Source organism: Haliotis rubra, unplaced genomic scaffold (genome assembly GCF_003918875.1).
Source record: "Haliotis rubra isolate DU_JTF1 unplaced genomic scaffold, ASM391887v1 Scf115, whole genome shotgun sequence".
Lineage (NCBI taxonomy): Eukaryota > Metazoa > Mollusca > Gastropoda > Lepetellida > Haliotidae > Haliotis > Haliotis rubra.
The window spans coordinates 186,253-204,198 of NW_025765059.1; the positions used below are offsets into that span (position 1 = coordinate 186,253).

At 41.1% G+C, this 17,946-nt stretch overlaps 1 protein-coding gene across 1 annotated transcript in view; it reads left to right on the top strand.

The window, feature by feature from the left end:
- The window catches only part of LOC124254198 (protein unc-13 homolog B-like), a 219,012-nt gene that overhangs the window by 150,727 nt on the left and 50,339 nt on the right, over positions 1-17,946 (top strand). The window contains 1 exon segment of the mRNA XM_046688088.1: positions 2,891-3,059. Within this exon segment, the coding sequence (XP_046544044.1) occupies positions 2,891-3,059 (169 nt within the window).

A 17,946-nucleotide genomic window follows, 5' to 3' on the forward strand; every position in this document is an offset into this window, starting at 1 on the left:
GCTAAACAAAACATAATCAAACATACTAAGATACACAGTGTTACACATAGAAGCATAACACTGATACAGAGTGTCATGTCCAACAGTCAAACATAGACACACAGTGTTACACATAGAAGCACAACACTGATACAGAGTGTCATGTACAACAGTGTACAATGTTACACATAGAAAACATATACAGCTACACAGTCACACTGATACAGAGTGTCATGTACAACAGTCAAACATAGATACACAGTGTTACACATAGAAGCATAACACTGATACAGAGTGTCATGTACAACAGTCAAACATAGATACACAGTGTTACACATAGAAGCATAACACTGATACAGAGTGTCATGTACAACAGTCAAACATAGATACACAGTGTTACACATAGAAGCATAACACTGATACAGAGTGTCATGTACAACAGTCAAACATAGATACACAGTGTTACACATAGAAGCATACTGATACTGATACAGAGTGATCATGTACAACAGTCAAATGGTCAAACATAGATACACAGTGTTACACATGGAAGCATAACACTGAAACAGAGTGTAATGTACAATGGTCAAACATAGCTACACAGTGTTACACATAGAAGCATAACACTGATACAGAGTGTAATGTACAATGGTCAAACATAGATACACAGTGTTACACATAGAAGCATAACACTGATACAGAGTGTCATGTACAATGGTCAAACATAGACACACAGTGTTACACATAGAAGCATAACACTGATACAGAGTGTAATGTACAATGGTCAAACATAGATACACAGTGTTACACATAGAAGCATAACACTGATACAGAGTGTCATGTACAATGGTCAAACATAGATACACAGTGTTACACATAGAAGCATAACACTGATACAGAGTGTCATGTACAATGGTCAAACATAGCTACACAGTGTTACACATAGAAGCATAACACTGATACAGAGTGTAATGTACAATGGTCAAACATAGCTACACAGTGTTACACATAGAAGCATAACACTGATACAGAGTGTAATGTACAATGGTCAAACATAGACACACAGTGTTACACATAGAAGACACACAGTGTTACACATAGAAGCATAACACTGATACAGAGTGTAATGTACAATGGTCAAACATAGATACACAGTGTTACACATAGAAGCATAACACTGAAACAGAGTGTAATGTACAATGGTCAAACATAGCTACACAGTGCTACAAACTGAAGTCTTGACATGTTATATGACAGATTATATAACTCAAAGTAAATATAGTTAAAATTAGCATCCTGGTACACAGACCGGAACTTGGTGCCATTAGTCCTTATAATTGCACACGTATCTGTACATTATTGTGTTAAAAGGTCATTGTAATAGCACTAGAGAATTATTTGTTCTCCATTTGGACTCCGTTGCTCACACTGAGGTTCAAGAAATATGTACGGAAAACTTGTGGTAGCCACAGTTTGGAATGGAGTTAAAACTGCCTGCAGTTATTGTTGTGACTGTGGACTGTGGTCAGTAATGCATGTTTTAGAAAACAGTGGTCAGAAATTATTTCTTTGCAGATTGATATTATTAATGTCACAAGCCATGACCAGTGTTTGTGTGGCTTGTAGTTCACAGGTGTCATAGTGTTGTTACTCTTATCTTGGTGTACATTGTGTTGTGATGAGCCGTACATTAGCCTTCAGTATGTTTTAATGGCCTCTATAACAGTCAGTGGTATTTTGTAATAGCCTCAACAGTAGTCCATGGTGTTGTTATGACCTCTGAAACAGTCTACTGCTTTGTAATGGCCTCTAAAACAGTGTACTGTTTAGTATGGCCTCTAAAACAGTCTACTGCTTTGTAATGGCCTCTAAAACAGTGTACTGCTTTGTAATGGCCTCTAAAACAGTGTCAGTCAGTCTAAAACAGTGTACTGCTTTGTAATGGCCTCTAAAACAGTGTACTGCTTTGTAATGGCCTCTAAAAAACAGTGTACTCTAAAACAGTGTACTGCTTTTTGTAATGTAATGGCCTCTAAAACAGTCTACTGCTTTGTAATGGCCTCTAAAACAGTGTACTGCTTTGTAATGGCCTCTAAAACAGTGTACTGCTTTGTAATGGCCTCTAAAACAGTCTACTGCTTTGTAATGGCCTCTAAAACAGTCTACTGCTTTGTAATGGCCTCTAAAACAGTCTACTGCTTTGTAATGACCTCTAAAACAGTGTACTGCTTTGTATGGCCTCTAAAACCTCTAACACAGTCTACTGCTTTGTAATGGCCTCTAAACACAGGCCACACTGCTTTGTAATGGCCTCTAACACAGTAATGGCCTCTAAAACAGTCTACTGCTTTGTAATGGCCTCTAAAACAGTCTACTGCTTTGTAATGGCCTCTAAAACAGTCTACTGCTTTGTAATGGCCTCTAACACAGTCTACTGCTTTGTAATGGCCTCTAACACAGTCTACTGCTTTGTAATTGCCTCTAACACAGTCTACTGCTTTGTAATGGCCTCTAAAACAGGTCTAGTGTGTTGTAATTACCTCTACAACAGTGTAGTGTGTTGTAATGGCCTCTACAACAGTCCATTGTTTTGTAATGGCCCCTACAACAGTCTACTATTGTGCAAAGGCCTCTACAACAGTCTACTATTGTGCAATGGCCTTTACAACAGTCCATTGTTTTGTAATGGCCTCTACAACAGTCTTCTATTGTGCAATGGCCTTTACAACAGTCCATTGTGTTGTAATGGCCTTTGCAACAGTCCATTATTTCGTAATGGCCTCTACAACAGTATATTGTGTTGAAGCTTCCTGAACAATAATTTAGTGTTTTGATTGTACCTAAAATAATCTACATTGCTAAAATGGCTTTACAATAGCTCATGCTTTCTTGAACTGACATGTCTTTTCAGCCCTGTCAACAGCCGAGTGTCATCATCTAATGTGAGTCGCCAGAGCACCCAGGATTACTGCAATGATTCCTATGAAGGAACTTACAACAACACAAGTCAAGAAATGCCATCAACAGCTCAGGTTCTGTGGCTCAAGGCCTATGATGGAGTCATCACCCAACTAACTGAGGTTAGTCCAGCTAGTCATCTTGCATGCCCCTGTTCTTATCACAATGTTATGTGGCTAAACTTTTGATGGAGCTTTTATATGATTCCAAGATGTTTCACATGGCATCAGAGGGGAGGGAGGAGATATGAACGGAGCGTGTGGTGGAGCTGTTTGTCATATCATGCTCTTGTAGCCTCAATTACGTGCATGTGCTCACGTGGATTGGGTGGGTTGTGTCTGGGCACATGAGTGCACCCTTGGTGTCCTTTGACATGTCATGCTGATATAGTCTCTGTTATAGAGAACAGAGGCATAGAACAATAGAAACATTAACTAGGCTATTCCACTTTTAGGGATTAAAACAAAATATATGTGATATAGAATTATTTTGATCCATCAAATATGTGATCTATATACAAAAGTAAATCCATAAAGCATTGGTGAAACATGTATGTATTATATGTTGATCTGTATGTTCTAAAACATCGCTACTAAAACTGATGTATCAAAACATGATTTAATTCCACTTATAATGAAAGGCCTCTCTTGTAGAAATCAGGTTAGTGCCTTTGATTGTTTGTTGTAATTAAGTAAATGAAACAATGGAGCATGTATGGCTGACAGATTCCTCTGATTCTTTATCAGTGCCATGTAATTAAGATTTTAGTTGCTTTGAATGTCATCGGACTCTGTCTGGAAGATACTTATACTGCCGTTTAACTAGGTCTTCCTCTGATCCTGTACTATGTGGAGACAATATCCTGCTTGTGGAAAGTGACGTTGAGAAATCAATAAGATCTCAAGTAGTGGCTTCAGCCATTGATGTTGTCTGTTAGCAGGTGGCTAGTTGGACAATCAATTCCATCTGTACACAGCTTCTTGCAAACAATATATTTCTTTACAGAGGAGTATTGATTTCCTGTCATTAGTTACAATGACTTTACAGGTGTTTGTAACAGGCACCTCCCAACTACTTACAGTTGCCCCCTCCCCTTGTTGATGCCTTTCAAGTTCCTTCCCTCCACTTGTGTGAACAAGTTTCTTCCGGTTTGTTGCCATTGTAGTTTCTCCCTGGTTGTTGTGTGAACATAATAGACCTCGCACTGGTGTGAAAGTTACAGTTTGTCTCTGAAGTTCTGGCCTCCCACTTGTGTAATCATTATAGTTCCAACCTCAAACACATTAAAGTTCAGACCTCACACTTGTGTGAACATTAAAGTTCAGATCTCCCACTTGTGTGAACATTAAAGTCCAGAACTCCCACTTGTGTGAACATTAAAGTTCAGAACTTGTGTGAACATTAAAGAACTCCCACTTGTGTGGAGAACTCACACTTGTTGTGTGACATTAAAGTTCAGAACTCACACTTGTGTGGACATTAAAGTTCAGAACTCACACTTGTGTGAACATTAAAGTTCAGAACTCCCACTTGTGTGGACATTGAAGTTCAGACCTCCCAGTTGTGTGAGCATTAAAGTTCAGAACTCACACTTGTGTGGACATTAAAGTTCAGAACTCCCACTTGTGTGAACATTAAAGTTCAGAACTCCCACTTGTGTGGACATTGAAGTTCAGAACTCCCACTTGTGTGAGCATTAAAGTTCAGAACTCCCACTTGTGTGAACATTAAAGTTCAGAACTCTCACGTGTGTGAACATTAAAGTTCAGAACTCACACTTGTGTGAATTGTTTTTCCCCCACTTATTGTTTCTTCCTGTTCAGTAAAGTTTGAAGTTTGTTTCAATTTCCATGGACATTGAAGTGTGGGGATTGACTAACTCAGCAACTGAGGCTGTTCCTTCTGAAACTTAAAACATGAGGTAGTCAAAGGGTAAAAATGAAATCAGGATGCTAGAAGTTGTATGCAGCTAGGTTGTATAATGTTCGTTTCAGCTTTTGCCTATTGTGTACTTTGATTCTGTTATGTTGTCTCTGTACATGAGGTTTGCATTTCCAACATACTGTAAAACATATGAAGCTGAACATTCATTGTAAACATTCATTGCTGGGAACCTGTGTCTAATTATTTGGAATAAAATCTTTATTGTCACTAGTAACTAAAGGCATTAGTTAGTTCAAGAGATTCATTGCTATTGATGTCTGCCCAATTAGTGTAATGTTGGTCTTTACCTTCTTATTCTTTTTTTTTCATTCTTCGACCTCTGCCAAGGAATTGGTTGCTCTGGAATTCTTGTCATATCAGGATTTTGATATAATTTGTCCACACAAACATCACATTGTTGTCCTCCATGCGACAGAGACACATGTCTGCAGAATTTCTGCATGTTTGTTTTTGTCGTGATAACTTTGGTTCAGTCTGCCTGAGTAGTAATATTGGAAAACAGCATACTCAGCCATCTTGAAAAATAGACCCCACAGTCATTTGGAAGAATAGCTTTAGATGTATACAGTATTATACTAGGTATCTGTGATGTGTGAAGTGTATATAATATATCTTCAGACATAATATAAACTGTATGGAGCACTGACTTGGTCTGAACTGTATTGAACATTGACTTGGTCTGAACTGTATGGAGCACTGACTTGATCTGAACTGTATGGAACATTGCCTTGGACTGATCTGTATGGAACACTGACTTGGTCTGAACTGTATGGAACATTGACTTGGTCTGAACTCTGTGAGACATTGACTTGTGACTTACAAAACATAACTCACTCGGGACAGATAGTCTGTCCTTCCTCATGACTCATAAATTATTGTTGATGTAAGCACTCATGCAGGATATTCAATATTATCAGTACAAGACCTGTTGTCAAGAGATAGCCAAGGGGGAAAAATGCTTGTGGTAAAGAAAAAGTAACATTTGTGTTTGTTTTACCTTTAGAAATAGCCTGTGTGGTTTCCAGTTTGTTTAACCAACAACTATAGTTCCAGTTTTGATATTACAAAAACTCACTCGTCTTGCTGTCTTCTTTCAGGTTGGTCAAAGACATTCTTGTAACCCATCAATGTTTGATTAATCCAAATGGTTACTCTTTCATATTGTTGTGACGAGACACCTGTCTCGTCATACCTAATGTACACAATAGGAAATAAAAAACAAGGAAGTCATGATAAGAAATCAATGAATGTCATCATAAAACATGCATAGATAATTGGATATGTCTCCCCAAATAATTAGATGTGACAAATACAGAAAATGTAGCAGAGTACTTCATGTATGGAGAGCTATATATTATTCATAAAGATGAGGATGTAACATTGAATTGATCTACAAATATGTAAGCTGAAGCTTGGATAATATGTGACAAAGTCATCAGGCATGAAAAATAATTAAAACCGGCTGTCGGCCAGCAGCTGGCCAGAAATACACAGTTCAATTTCCTTGTTTGGAGAGCCATACAAAAGTGGTAACGATTTCTCTGCTATCCCAGGTGGGTATCAATAAGATAAAACTCAGTCTCTTGCTCTACTGGATGTATGAATGTTGGATGACTGTTGAAGTTTTATATGCAGATTGAAATGAGTTATCTGTTGAGGACATGTAAACCTTCTGCATCATAATGGATATGTCAGCTGGAGAGGACAAAGCGTCATAATCAATATACCTTGTTGTCACCTGTGTGACCTAGAACACTCAAGGATAGCAATGGTAGAGTGGCGACAGCACATTTGATGACACAGCACTGACAGTACAACATTAGGGAAAAAGGATTTGACAGAACAATTGTCAAAAGTGTTGACAACAGAAAGTTGAGCAACAGTGTTGACAACAGAACCCTGAGCAACAGTGTTGACAACAGAACCCTGAGCAACAGTGTTGACAACAGAACCCTGAGCAACAGTGAGCAGAACAAAAAGATCACAATGGTTTTTGACAGCAGGAAAATGGGATACCGTTAACAAAGACAAGACAGTGTTAACATCACAACAGTGGACAACAGTTTTGACATCACATCAGTGGACAACTGTGTTCTGAACACACAACAGTGTTGACATCACAACAGTGGACAACAGTGTTAACATCACATCAGTGGACAACAGTGTTGACATCACAACAGTGGACAACAGTGTTGACATCACAACAGTGGACAACAGTGTTGACATCACAACAGTGGACAACAGTGTTAACATCAAAACAGTGGACAAATGTGTTGACATCACAACAGTGGACAATAGTGTTGACATCACAACAGTGGACAATAGTGTTGACATCACAACAGTGGACAACTGTGTTGACATCACAACAGTGTTGACATCACAACAGTGGACAACACGTTTGATGTAGCCGCATTGGAAAACAGTTGACATGACAAGATGGTGATGACATCACAAGAAGTTGATACACATAGCAATGTGGTATAGAGGGGAGAATACATGCATAGTCGTTTTTGTTTTCTGAAGAACCATGGGAATAACACAGCAATATCTAGGGAGATATTCACAGCATATTCTTGGAACTCCAGAAAATCAAACACAGATTAATGTGTTTACTACTTTTGGAAACAATACAACAGAACTTTGGTGTCATCATTAGTTTTATGTGAAATTAATATTGTGTGTATTTGGAATAAGCATATAGGATGTGTGATGAAGGATCTAGTGAGGTGCTGAGTTAGTAAAATTACTTGAGATGTCCCAAACATCAGCAGTTTGCCATCTTAAACCTGCAATTGCCTCAAGCTACTATATGTAAGGCAAGACCAACCCGAAACACACTTGATGTTTAAGAATTTATCATCAATTATATGAACAATTTACAGCTTTTCAAAACATGAATCTATTCAAAATTGACTGATGAAAGCTTCTGTCATATACAGTATATAAAATGGACTCTGTTGCCTGATTAATCTAGTGTCAGTTAATCTAGTATAATCTCTCGGAAGTGAGTTCCTTTGGAGATGGGCAGACTTTATCTCAATGTTTTTCATTGTTAAACAAGTTTGGCATGTTTTTTGTGAACACAGATAGGTGTCAACAACACTATGTTTATCAGGGAAAGAATCGTGTAGTGTTGCACAGAGGCCAGCAACCGAGACACCTGCCATAGTCTGTGTGAGTCCGATTAACATAGACATACCACCTATGTGCGTATAAAAAAACATGTGGCGTCTGGAAATACTGCTTAACACTACAGCAATCAAAAAATTACTAAGCTACAAATTTTCACCCAAACTGGTATCCTAGCAACAAGATGGGAAGTTTAATAGATAAATTCATATCAGAAAATGAGAAGTCAAACTGTGAAACACTAAAAGACCAGGATGAGGATGCGAGAAGTGACTCATCTGAGGCAGTCAGCCATTGTGATAGTTTAAAACACAAGTCAAAAGAAGAGCACAGATTACTGGACATCTTACCATTATTTGTACAGCAACTGTGGCGGATTCGGAGTGAAAACCGAGAAGCTGTGTTAGGTGCTGACAAGGCAATGTCTACAAGTTATGGCAGGTCACAAGAGTTGGAAGATGTTGAGGATGAAGGTGCTACTGGAGGAACAGATGAACTTGATAGTGACCCTGAGTGTGACTTCTATAATCAGAGCTTTCAACAGGAAGTCAATGGTCATCAGAAATCACAGGTACTAGTACACTGTATGTATCATATATATAAGATGATGGGTTCTATAGATGGTTTCCTTCTGAAAAAAGACTAATTTGGGGTGGACCCCCAACAAAAGTGGACCATATGCTGCTTAGATTTTTAGATACGTTTGAACTGGATGTATTTTTTCATAGATTTTGCCTATGGGTTGGACTACACCTGCTGTCTATACCTATTTATTGATCATGACCATGGTTATACATGACACCATAAAACTGTGGTCAAGGCAAGCAGATCTCAAATCACAACTGTTTACATAAAAACAAGCAGTGTTGTAACAACATAAGAAATGACAACATCATGTATAATTATACTTGACTGCCACTATGATCTGTAACTGCCCCTTTGACTATTTACTTATTTTGAGTGCATATCTCTCCTCACACTCTCGCAAGCTATGTCTCCCCACCCATATATCAACTCTTCCCAATCATTCCCCATCTGTCCCTGCTCAATCTCTTTTCAACATATAGATTTCACCATCCCAATCTCTCCTCATCCTGTATCTCATCACCTGTGTATCCCCATTCCAATATCAAATTTCTGTCCACCTCTTATACTACCCCTCTGTCTTCCCACAACCTCTCTCCCTAGCCTTTTCTCTTCCCAACCATGTCTTCCACTACCATTGCCTCTTCAAGCTCTTCCACAAAAATATCTTGTCACAACTGCCTCTCCCTCAACAACCATCTCAACCACAATCATCTCTCCCTCTTCAATATCTTACACAACCATGTCTCTCCCATAACCATCTCTCCCTCTTCAATCTCTTCCACAACCATGTCTTCCCATAACCATCTCTCCCTCTTCAATCTCTTCCACAACCATGTCTTCCCATAACCATCTCTCCCTCTTCAATCTCTTCCACAACCATGTCTTCCCATAACCATCTCTCCCTCTTCAATCTCTTCCACAACCATGTCTTCCCATAACCATCTCTCCCTCTTCAATCTCTTCCACAGCCATGTCTTCCCATAACCATCTCTCCCTCTTCAATCTCTTCAACAACCATGTCTTCCCATAACCATCTCTCCCTCTTCAATCTCTTCCACAACCATGTCTTCCCATAACCATCTCTCCCTCTTCAATCTCTTCCACAACCATGTCTTCCCATAACCATCTCTCCTTTCCAATATCTTTCCACAACCATGTCTTCCCACAACCATCTCTCCCTCTCCAATCTCTTCCACAACCATGTCTTCCCACAACCATCTCTCCCTCTCCAATCTCTTCCACAACCATGTCTTCCCATAACCATCTCTCCCTCTTCAATCTCTTCCACAACCATGTCTTCCCATAACCATCTCTCCCTCTTCAATCTCTTCCACAACCATGTCTTCCCATAACCATCTCTCCCTCTCCAATCTCTTCCACAACCATGTCTTCCCATAACCATCTCTCCCTCTCCAATCTCTTCCACAACCATGTCTTCCCATAACCATCTCTCCCTCTCCAATATCTTCCACAACCATGTCTTCCCATAACCATCTCTCCCTCTCCAATCTCTTCCACAACCATGTCTTCCCATAACCATCTCTCCCTCTCCAATATCTTCCACAACCATGTCTTCCCATAACCATCTCTCCCTCATCAATTTCCCAGAACTATCTCTTTCAGAATCATCTTGTCCTCAACCATCTTTCCTTCAACCATCCTGCCCAAACCTCAATGTCTGCTCCTCCCTAAACCTATCTGCAACACCATCATTTGTCCCCACAAACTTTTCTCCTCGCTTATCATTCCCCAATGCCTCCTCTCCCAGTTACTGATAGAGCCTATAAGATCTGTTAGATTTAATTTCAAAATTTTCTAATACCTTTCCCCTGTTGTTGATGAATACAGAAACATTTCCCATGAATTGCATTCATCTGGGGAATACTAACAAATTTATGTCTGAACCAAATCAGTATTCGTTATATATGCCATATACCATCATTGCTTTTTAGAAAAAATCATTTTAATCAGACTTGTTATGTACTCTGTAGGTGTCCGGTCTCTGTATTATATGTAACAGCTGTCAGATATATTTCAATATTCGCCGGTGGTTGTTTGTTATTGATCTTGGCGGTGTGTCATGTTCAGGAGGTGGGATGGGGCCATCTGTTTCTGATACAGGTCTGATGGCAACTCACCTCCCAGTCATAATAACACGTACCACTCTCATAAATCCTGTCTGTTCCATGTGTGGAACTCTGTTGGCCTAGTCAGCTTTGACCAGCTAATATAAGCTATGATTTTTGAGAGAAGCAGTTGTAAAGTGTTTTTTATTGTGGTTCAGCAAAACAGTTTGAAAGTGTATGGATCATATTCAAACATATCGATATTACATATTGATATTACATATTGATCCCATATAGGGACTCATTTTGAATGTGTGATTATGTTTTCTGCAGCTTGCTATGGTTTATGTTTCATAAGGAACCACCCATCTAGTGCTCTGAAATTCTCTTTGTGGGTAGAATGTTCATCTATAATTCGTACTCATTGAGCACTTTTTAACATGTCCAGTGAACAATGTTCTGTCTGTTAGACCCATGGATGACTATATTCAAATATAACCTACACTGAACAACTACACCCAACTGTCACAGTTCTGCCCTTAGCAACATATCTACACCCCAGGCTACACAGCTAGATCTTAGGCTACACAGCCACACCCCAGGCTACACAGCCACACCCCAGGCTACACAGCCATGCCCCAAGCTACAAGCTACACTCCAGGCTACACACCTACACCCCAGGCTACACAGCTACACTCCAGGCTACACAACCACACCCAAGGCTACACTGCCACATCCCAAGCTACAAGCTACACTCCAGGCTACACAGCTACACCCCAGGCTACACAGCTAGATCTTAGGCTACACAGCTACGCCCCAGGCTACACAGCCACACCCCAGGCTACACAGCCACACCCCAAGCTACAAGCTACACTCCAGGCTACACAGCTACACTCCAGGCTACACAGCTACACCCCAGGCTACACAGCCACACCCCAGGCTACACAGCTACACCTCAGGCTACACAGGTAGAACCTAGTCTACACAGCTACACCCCAGGCTCAACAGCTACACTCCAGGCTACACAGCTATGCCCCAGGCTCAACAGCTAGATCCCAGACTACACAGTTACACCCAGCCTACACAGCTACACCCCAGGCTTCACAGCCACACCTCAGGATACACAGCCACACCCCAAGCTACAAGCTATGCTCTAGCTACACTGCTACACCCTAGGCTACACAGCTTCACCCCAGGCTACACAGCTACACTTCAGGCTACACAGCTAGATCCCAGGCTACACGGCTACACTTCAGGCTACACAGCTAGATCCCAGGCTACACAGCTACACTTCAGACTACACAGCTACATCTTAGGCTACACAGCTAGATCTCAGACTACACAGCTACACTCCAGGCTACACAGCTACACCTCAGGCTACACAGCTACACCCCTCAGGCTACACAGCTACACCCCAGGCTACACAGCTACACCCCTCACAGCTAAAGCAGGCTACACAGCTACACTCAGGCTACACAACTACAGCCTAGGCTACACAGCTACAGCTTAGGCTACACAGCTAGATCCCACACTACACAGCCACATCCAAAGCTGCATAGCTTCACCCCAAGCTACACAGCTACACCCTAGGCTAAACAGCTAGATACCCGGCTACACAGCCACACCCCAGGCTACAACGCTAGATATTCAGCTACACAGCTAGATCACAGGCTAAACAGCTAGATCTCAGGCTACACAGCCAGATCACAGGCTACACAGTTAGATCCCAGGCTACACAGCTACACCCCAGGCTACACAGCTACACCCCAAGCTGCACAGCTACACCCCAAGCTGCACAGCTAGATCTTAGGCTACACAGCTAGATCACAGGCTAAACAGCTAGATCTTAGGCTACACAGCTACACCCCAGTCTACACAGCTAGATCTTAGGCTACACAACTAGATCACAGGCTAAACAGCTAGATCCCAGGCTACACAACTACACCCCAGGCTACACAGCTAGATCTTAGGCTACACAGGCACACCCCAAGCTACACAGCTAGATCCCAGGCTACACAGCTAGATCCCAAGCTACACAGGTACACCCCAGGCTACACAGCTAGATCTTAGGCTACACAGCTAGATCACAGGCTACACAGCTACATCCCAGGCTACACAGCTACACCACAGGCTACACAGCTAGATCTTAGGCTACACAGGTACACCCCAGGCTACACAGCTAGATCTTAGGCTACACAGGTACACCCCAGGCTACACAGGTACACCCCAGGCTACACAGCTAGATCCCAGGCTACACAGCTACACCCTAGGCTACACAGCTAGATCCCAAGCTACACAGGTACACCACAGGCTACACAGCTAGATCTTAGGCTACACAGCCAGATCATAGGCTAAACAGCTACACCCCAGTCTACACAGCCACACCCTAGGCTACCCATCTGCAGTGAAACCCAAAGCCACCAGTATTTTGTAATTGCAGTGTGTTTAGTATCTTTGCTGCATGTATTTCTGTGGAACAATCAGACATTTCTTGCTGATTGTTCAATCAGTAGTCGTTAACTTATGTTTCCACAGAATCTTGATGCCTGTTGACTCCAGGAGATACAAGGTTCAACTCAGGCTCAAGCACCATATTGCTTAGAATAGCAATAACATCCTCTTAATCTGTCTAGGGATTAAGTAGATCTGCTAAGCCTGTTGTTGAACATCCAGTGACAAGGCATATCCTTTTCCTTTTCAGGCAAGAAACAAGAAGAGATATTTATTGCCATTGACTGATAAGCCCTGTCTAATCCAAACTCGAAAGCTTTTACGGTTATTTCTCTTCTGTTCACATCAGGCTATGTTTAATGTAGATAAAAGTGATCTGTAACATAATATATAGGCTTGACACAACTCAGTCATATTAATGTAGAGACTTAAATATTACTTCCTTTTGAGTAGAACTGGGCTGATTGAAGAAGCTGTAGATATTTCTGTGTTTGCTAAATGTCACAGGTTTCATGTTATAACAACGTGGGCTGGTGGTAAAAGCTGACAACTGGCTAACTGTTTGGCTGTAGTTCTTTTTGTCATAGCAAGCAGATCCCTGTGTTCAGAATCAAACAAAAATGTGTTGCCTACAGCAGAGATGGAAAACAAGCATAGTTTAGATAGCTACAGGATATCACACACCACACTGACACATAATACAGACACACACAACCATGCCTGCACGCACGCACGCACACACACCTGTCAGACACATTACTCAGACACACCCAACCCTGCTAAGACATTACAGAGACACACGAAACCCTGCTTAGACACATAACACACACAACCCCATGCAGACAGACAGAGACGCATTCATGCATGCACAATTGCGCGTGTACGCACGCACGCACATGCTTTACACACACACACACACACACACACACACACACACACACACATGAAGACCCATATTTACAAAATACAGCAAGTGAGGATGTATATTCCGAAATCAAAATTTAATTAGCTAACAAAGTATCTCAAATATTCATGAAACTAAAATTATTTGCTAATCATTACTTAACAATTACTTATGCCTTCTTCACTGCTGTTTTTAATGCTTTATTCACAAGAAAATATGGACTGTCCTCTCAATATTTGGCTTTAGAATTGGGTGCATTGAAAGTTTACCTACATTTTACTGCAGTGGTTGGTCTGGAGTCACTGATTGCGGCAGGGTGCTCTAATTGTTGTACATGGTACTTTGGATATTTGTTGAACTGAACATACCATACCGAGCATGAAAGAACTGACTTCTTAGAGTTTCATTTTATTTCACTTCTGCCATATATTTTGTCAGACAGATTATGAAATACAAGAAGCATTTAATCACAGGCTCACGTTCTACCTGCCAGCATTCATTCACAAGTTTTGCAAGACACAGTTATCCTTGATGTATATTGATAGCAGAGTTAAGCCCATTATATTTAAAAATATGAATGTTCTGTAGAGGAAGAAATGTCTGTGAGTGGCAGAGATAAAGTTAAAGGATATCGTATTGCCATGATTTAAAATAGTATCTGCGTAGGCTTCTTTCAATAAATTGAGTCGAAATCTAAGCAGGTGTCGTATGTCAGCCTTGTGGAATAATATCAGTGTTGTTGCTAGCTTAATGAGACCCGTGTCATTGGTTGATGGACAGGCAAACGTCATTAGAATAGATTAAATGCTGAGGGCTTAGATGAGTTAAAATCTGACCCTCCTGACAGACTGCCATGACTAGCATCCTTGATTGGAGCGAGATCTCAGACAGCCAATGATATGTCAAACAAATCACAGTCAACTTCTGCTTATAGGCAGCTAGTCATGGATTAAGACAAAGGTTCTACTTTCTTCATACCATGGCATGACCAGGTGACCAGTGTATTGTGTAGCAAAATATCGTATCAGGAACCAGTGCTTGAATGAAAGTGTTGATGTACAATTCCTAGCAGATGATAATGCCATCATACCAACTGTCTACAGTCCTTCATGGATGTATGTAACATGTCTGCTACAGTGGCAAGTGGAATCATCGTTCATCTGTCTCATCATCGCCTACAGTAATGTGGAAAACATGATACCCTGACTGATGACTTTCAGATGTCTTCATGAAAGATAGACAATACCTGCAGCATAGAGGACCACACAGGCTTCCATACAGATATTACTGTCATCATCAGGGGTCAGTTTGGTAGTCTAGTTCAGTGTAAGGGTTGTGTCTGTTCTGGTAGCAGCGTGTGATCCGTTATTGCAGAAGTGTAAAACTTGACTGACTGATCCCTCTCTTACATGCTCTGATACCATGGATATGTACTCCATAAAACACTTGGGTAACACTCTGTATTCATAGCATAGGAGCTGAATACACTGTTTGATAACTGTGTACATCAATTACTCACAATCAACAGGACAATACTGAACACCCTGTGCTGGTTGTTTACAACAATCTCTCACAATCAACAGGACAATACTGAAAAGCCTGTGCTGGTTGTTTACACCAATTGCTCACAATCAACAGGACAATACTGAAAAGCCTGTGCTGGCTGTACACCAATTGCTCACAATCTGACTGTGTTACACCAATTGCTCACAATCAACAGGACAATACTGAACAGCCTGTGCTGGCTGTTTACACCAATTGCTCACAATCAACAGGACAATACTGAAAAGCCTGTGCTGGTTGTTTACACCAATTGCTCACAATCAACAGGACAATACTAAACAGCCTGTGCTGGCTGTTTACACCAATTGCTCACAATCAACAGGACAATACTGAACAGCCTGTGTTGGTTGTTTACAACAATTGCTCACAATCAACAGGACAATACTGAACACCCTGTGTTGGTTGTTTACAACAATTTCTCACAATCAACAGGACAATACTGAACACCCTGTGTTGGTTGTTTACAACAATTGCTCACAATCAACAGGACAATACTGAACACCCTGTGTTGGTTGTTTACAACAATCTCTCACAATCAACAGGACAATACTGAACACCCTGTGTTGGCTGTTTACACCAATTGCTCACAATCAACAGGACAATACTGAACAGCCTGTGTTGGTTGTTTACTGCAATTACTCACAATCAACAGGACAATACTGAACACCCTGTGCTGGTTGTTTACAACAATCTCTCACAATCAACAGGACAATACTGAAAAGCCTGTGCTGGTTGTTTACAACAATTGCTCACAATCAACAGGACAATACTGAAACACCCTGTGCTGGTTGTTTACAACAATCTCTCACAATCAACAGGACAATACTGAACAGCCTGTGTTGGTTGTTTACACCAATTGCTCACAATCAACAGGACAATACTGAACAGCCTGTGTTGGCTGTTTACAGCAATTGCTCACAATCAACAGGACAATACTGAACACCCTGTGTTGGTTGTTTACAACAATTGCTCACAATCAACAGGACAATACTGAACAGCCTGTGCTGGCTGTTTACACCAATTGCTCACAATCAACAGGACAATACTGAACACCCTGTGTTGGTTGTTTACAACAATTGCTCACAATCAACAGGACAATACTGAACAGCCTGTGCTGGTTGTTTACAACAATTACTCACAATCAACAGGACAATACTGAACAGCCTGTGCTGGTTGTTTACACCAATTGCTCACAATCAACAAGACAATACTGAACAGCCTGTGTTGGTTGTTTACAGCAATTACTCACAATCAGCAGGACAATACTGAACAGCCGTACTTACCAACAAGGTCATGCTGAACTACATCCTTCCATCAGGGGTATATGAAGTCTTCCATCGGGATTGTACTGAGCAATGTTTTCTGTTATTACTGAACACAGAGTAACATCAGGGTGTGTGTGAAAAAGGTGTTTTGTCAGCTCATACTGATAACACCTGGTGGTCTAATGTGTACACAGGTTTCATGCTCATCCTCAGAATATACCATCACATCCCACTGGTACACACAATAGTGTCTGCAGACTAGACAGACATATGTTTGTCTTAACCCCATAATTACAGCTGTTCATAATTACAGCATAATTATCTCTCACAAACAGTTATTTTGTAACTAAACCAGTGATGGTTATTAATGCATATTAATAGCATCATCTCTGAAGCATACTATAACTGTCAGTGATTCAGATGATTATCTGCAGAGCTAATTGTAGGCAGCCATTGTTTTAAGCTGAATATAAGTGTACAAGATGTTTCACTATTCTTGTCATAGCCACTTGTGGACAATTTGGGATATGTTCAATTGAAGAAGTACACCAAGGATGATGTGTCTCGAGTCCATGATCGCACTGACCTGGCCAAAACACCAGAAAACTACAAAGCATCTGCAGGTCTAAAGGGCAAGTAGAGTTAACGTTGTCTGTTTGAAGAGATCAAGACATACATAAATGTAACCAAGCCTTGTCTCCATTACGACTAAAATCCAAGTCAATTATCCAAGGTGTAATCCTCCAGAATTTGGCTCGTGGCAATCTCAGACAGCTGCTGATAGTCACAGCCAGTTACTTCTGGTCAGCATGGGCGCCATGATGGATAGGATACACCCAGCTGAAAGCAGCATGTCGACAATGATGAGCAAGACGGAGGGTGATTGGGTGTATGATGCTGAAGAAGAAGACCTTACATGCAGACCAGCCAGCCTTGATCTATACAGGCAGAATTCGGCCAGATTTGAAGCCAAGACATGGAGACGAACATTTAGTCGGCATGCTCGGCCATCTTGGCAGAAGCGAAAACTCGAAGACCATGATGCCATTGAGGAGGAGGTGGCTACTCTGTCGTCCATGGAGGACGGGACAGCAAGCAG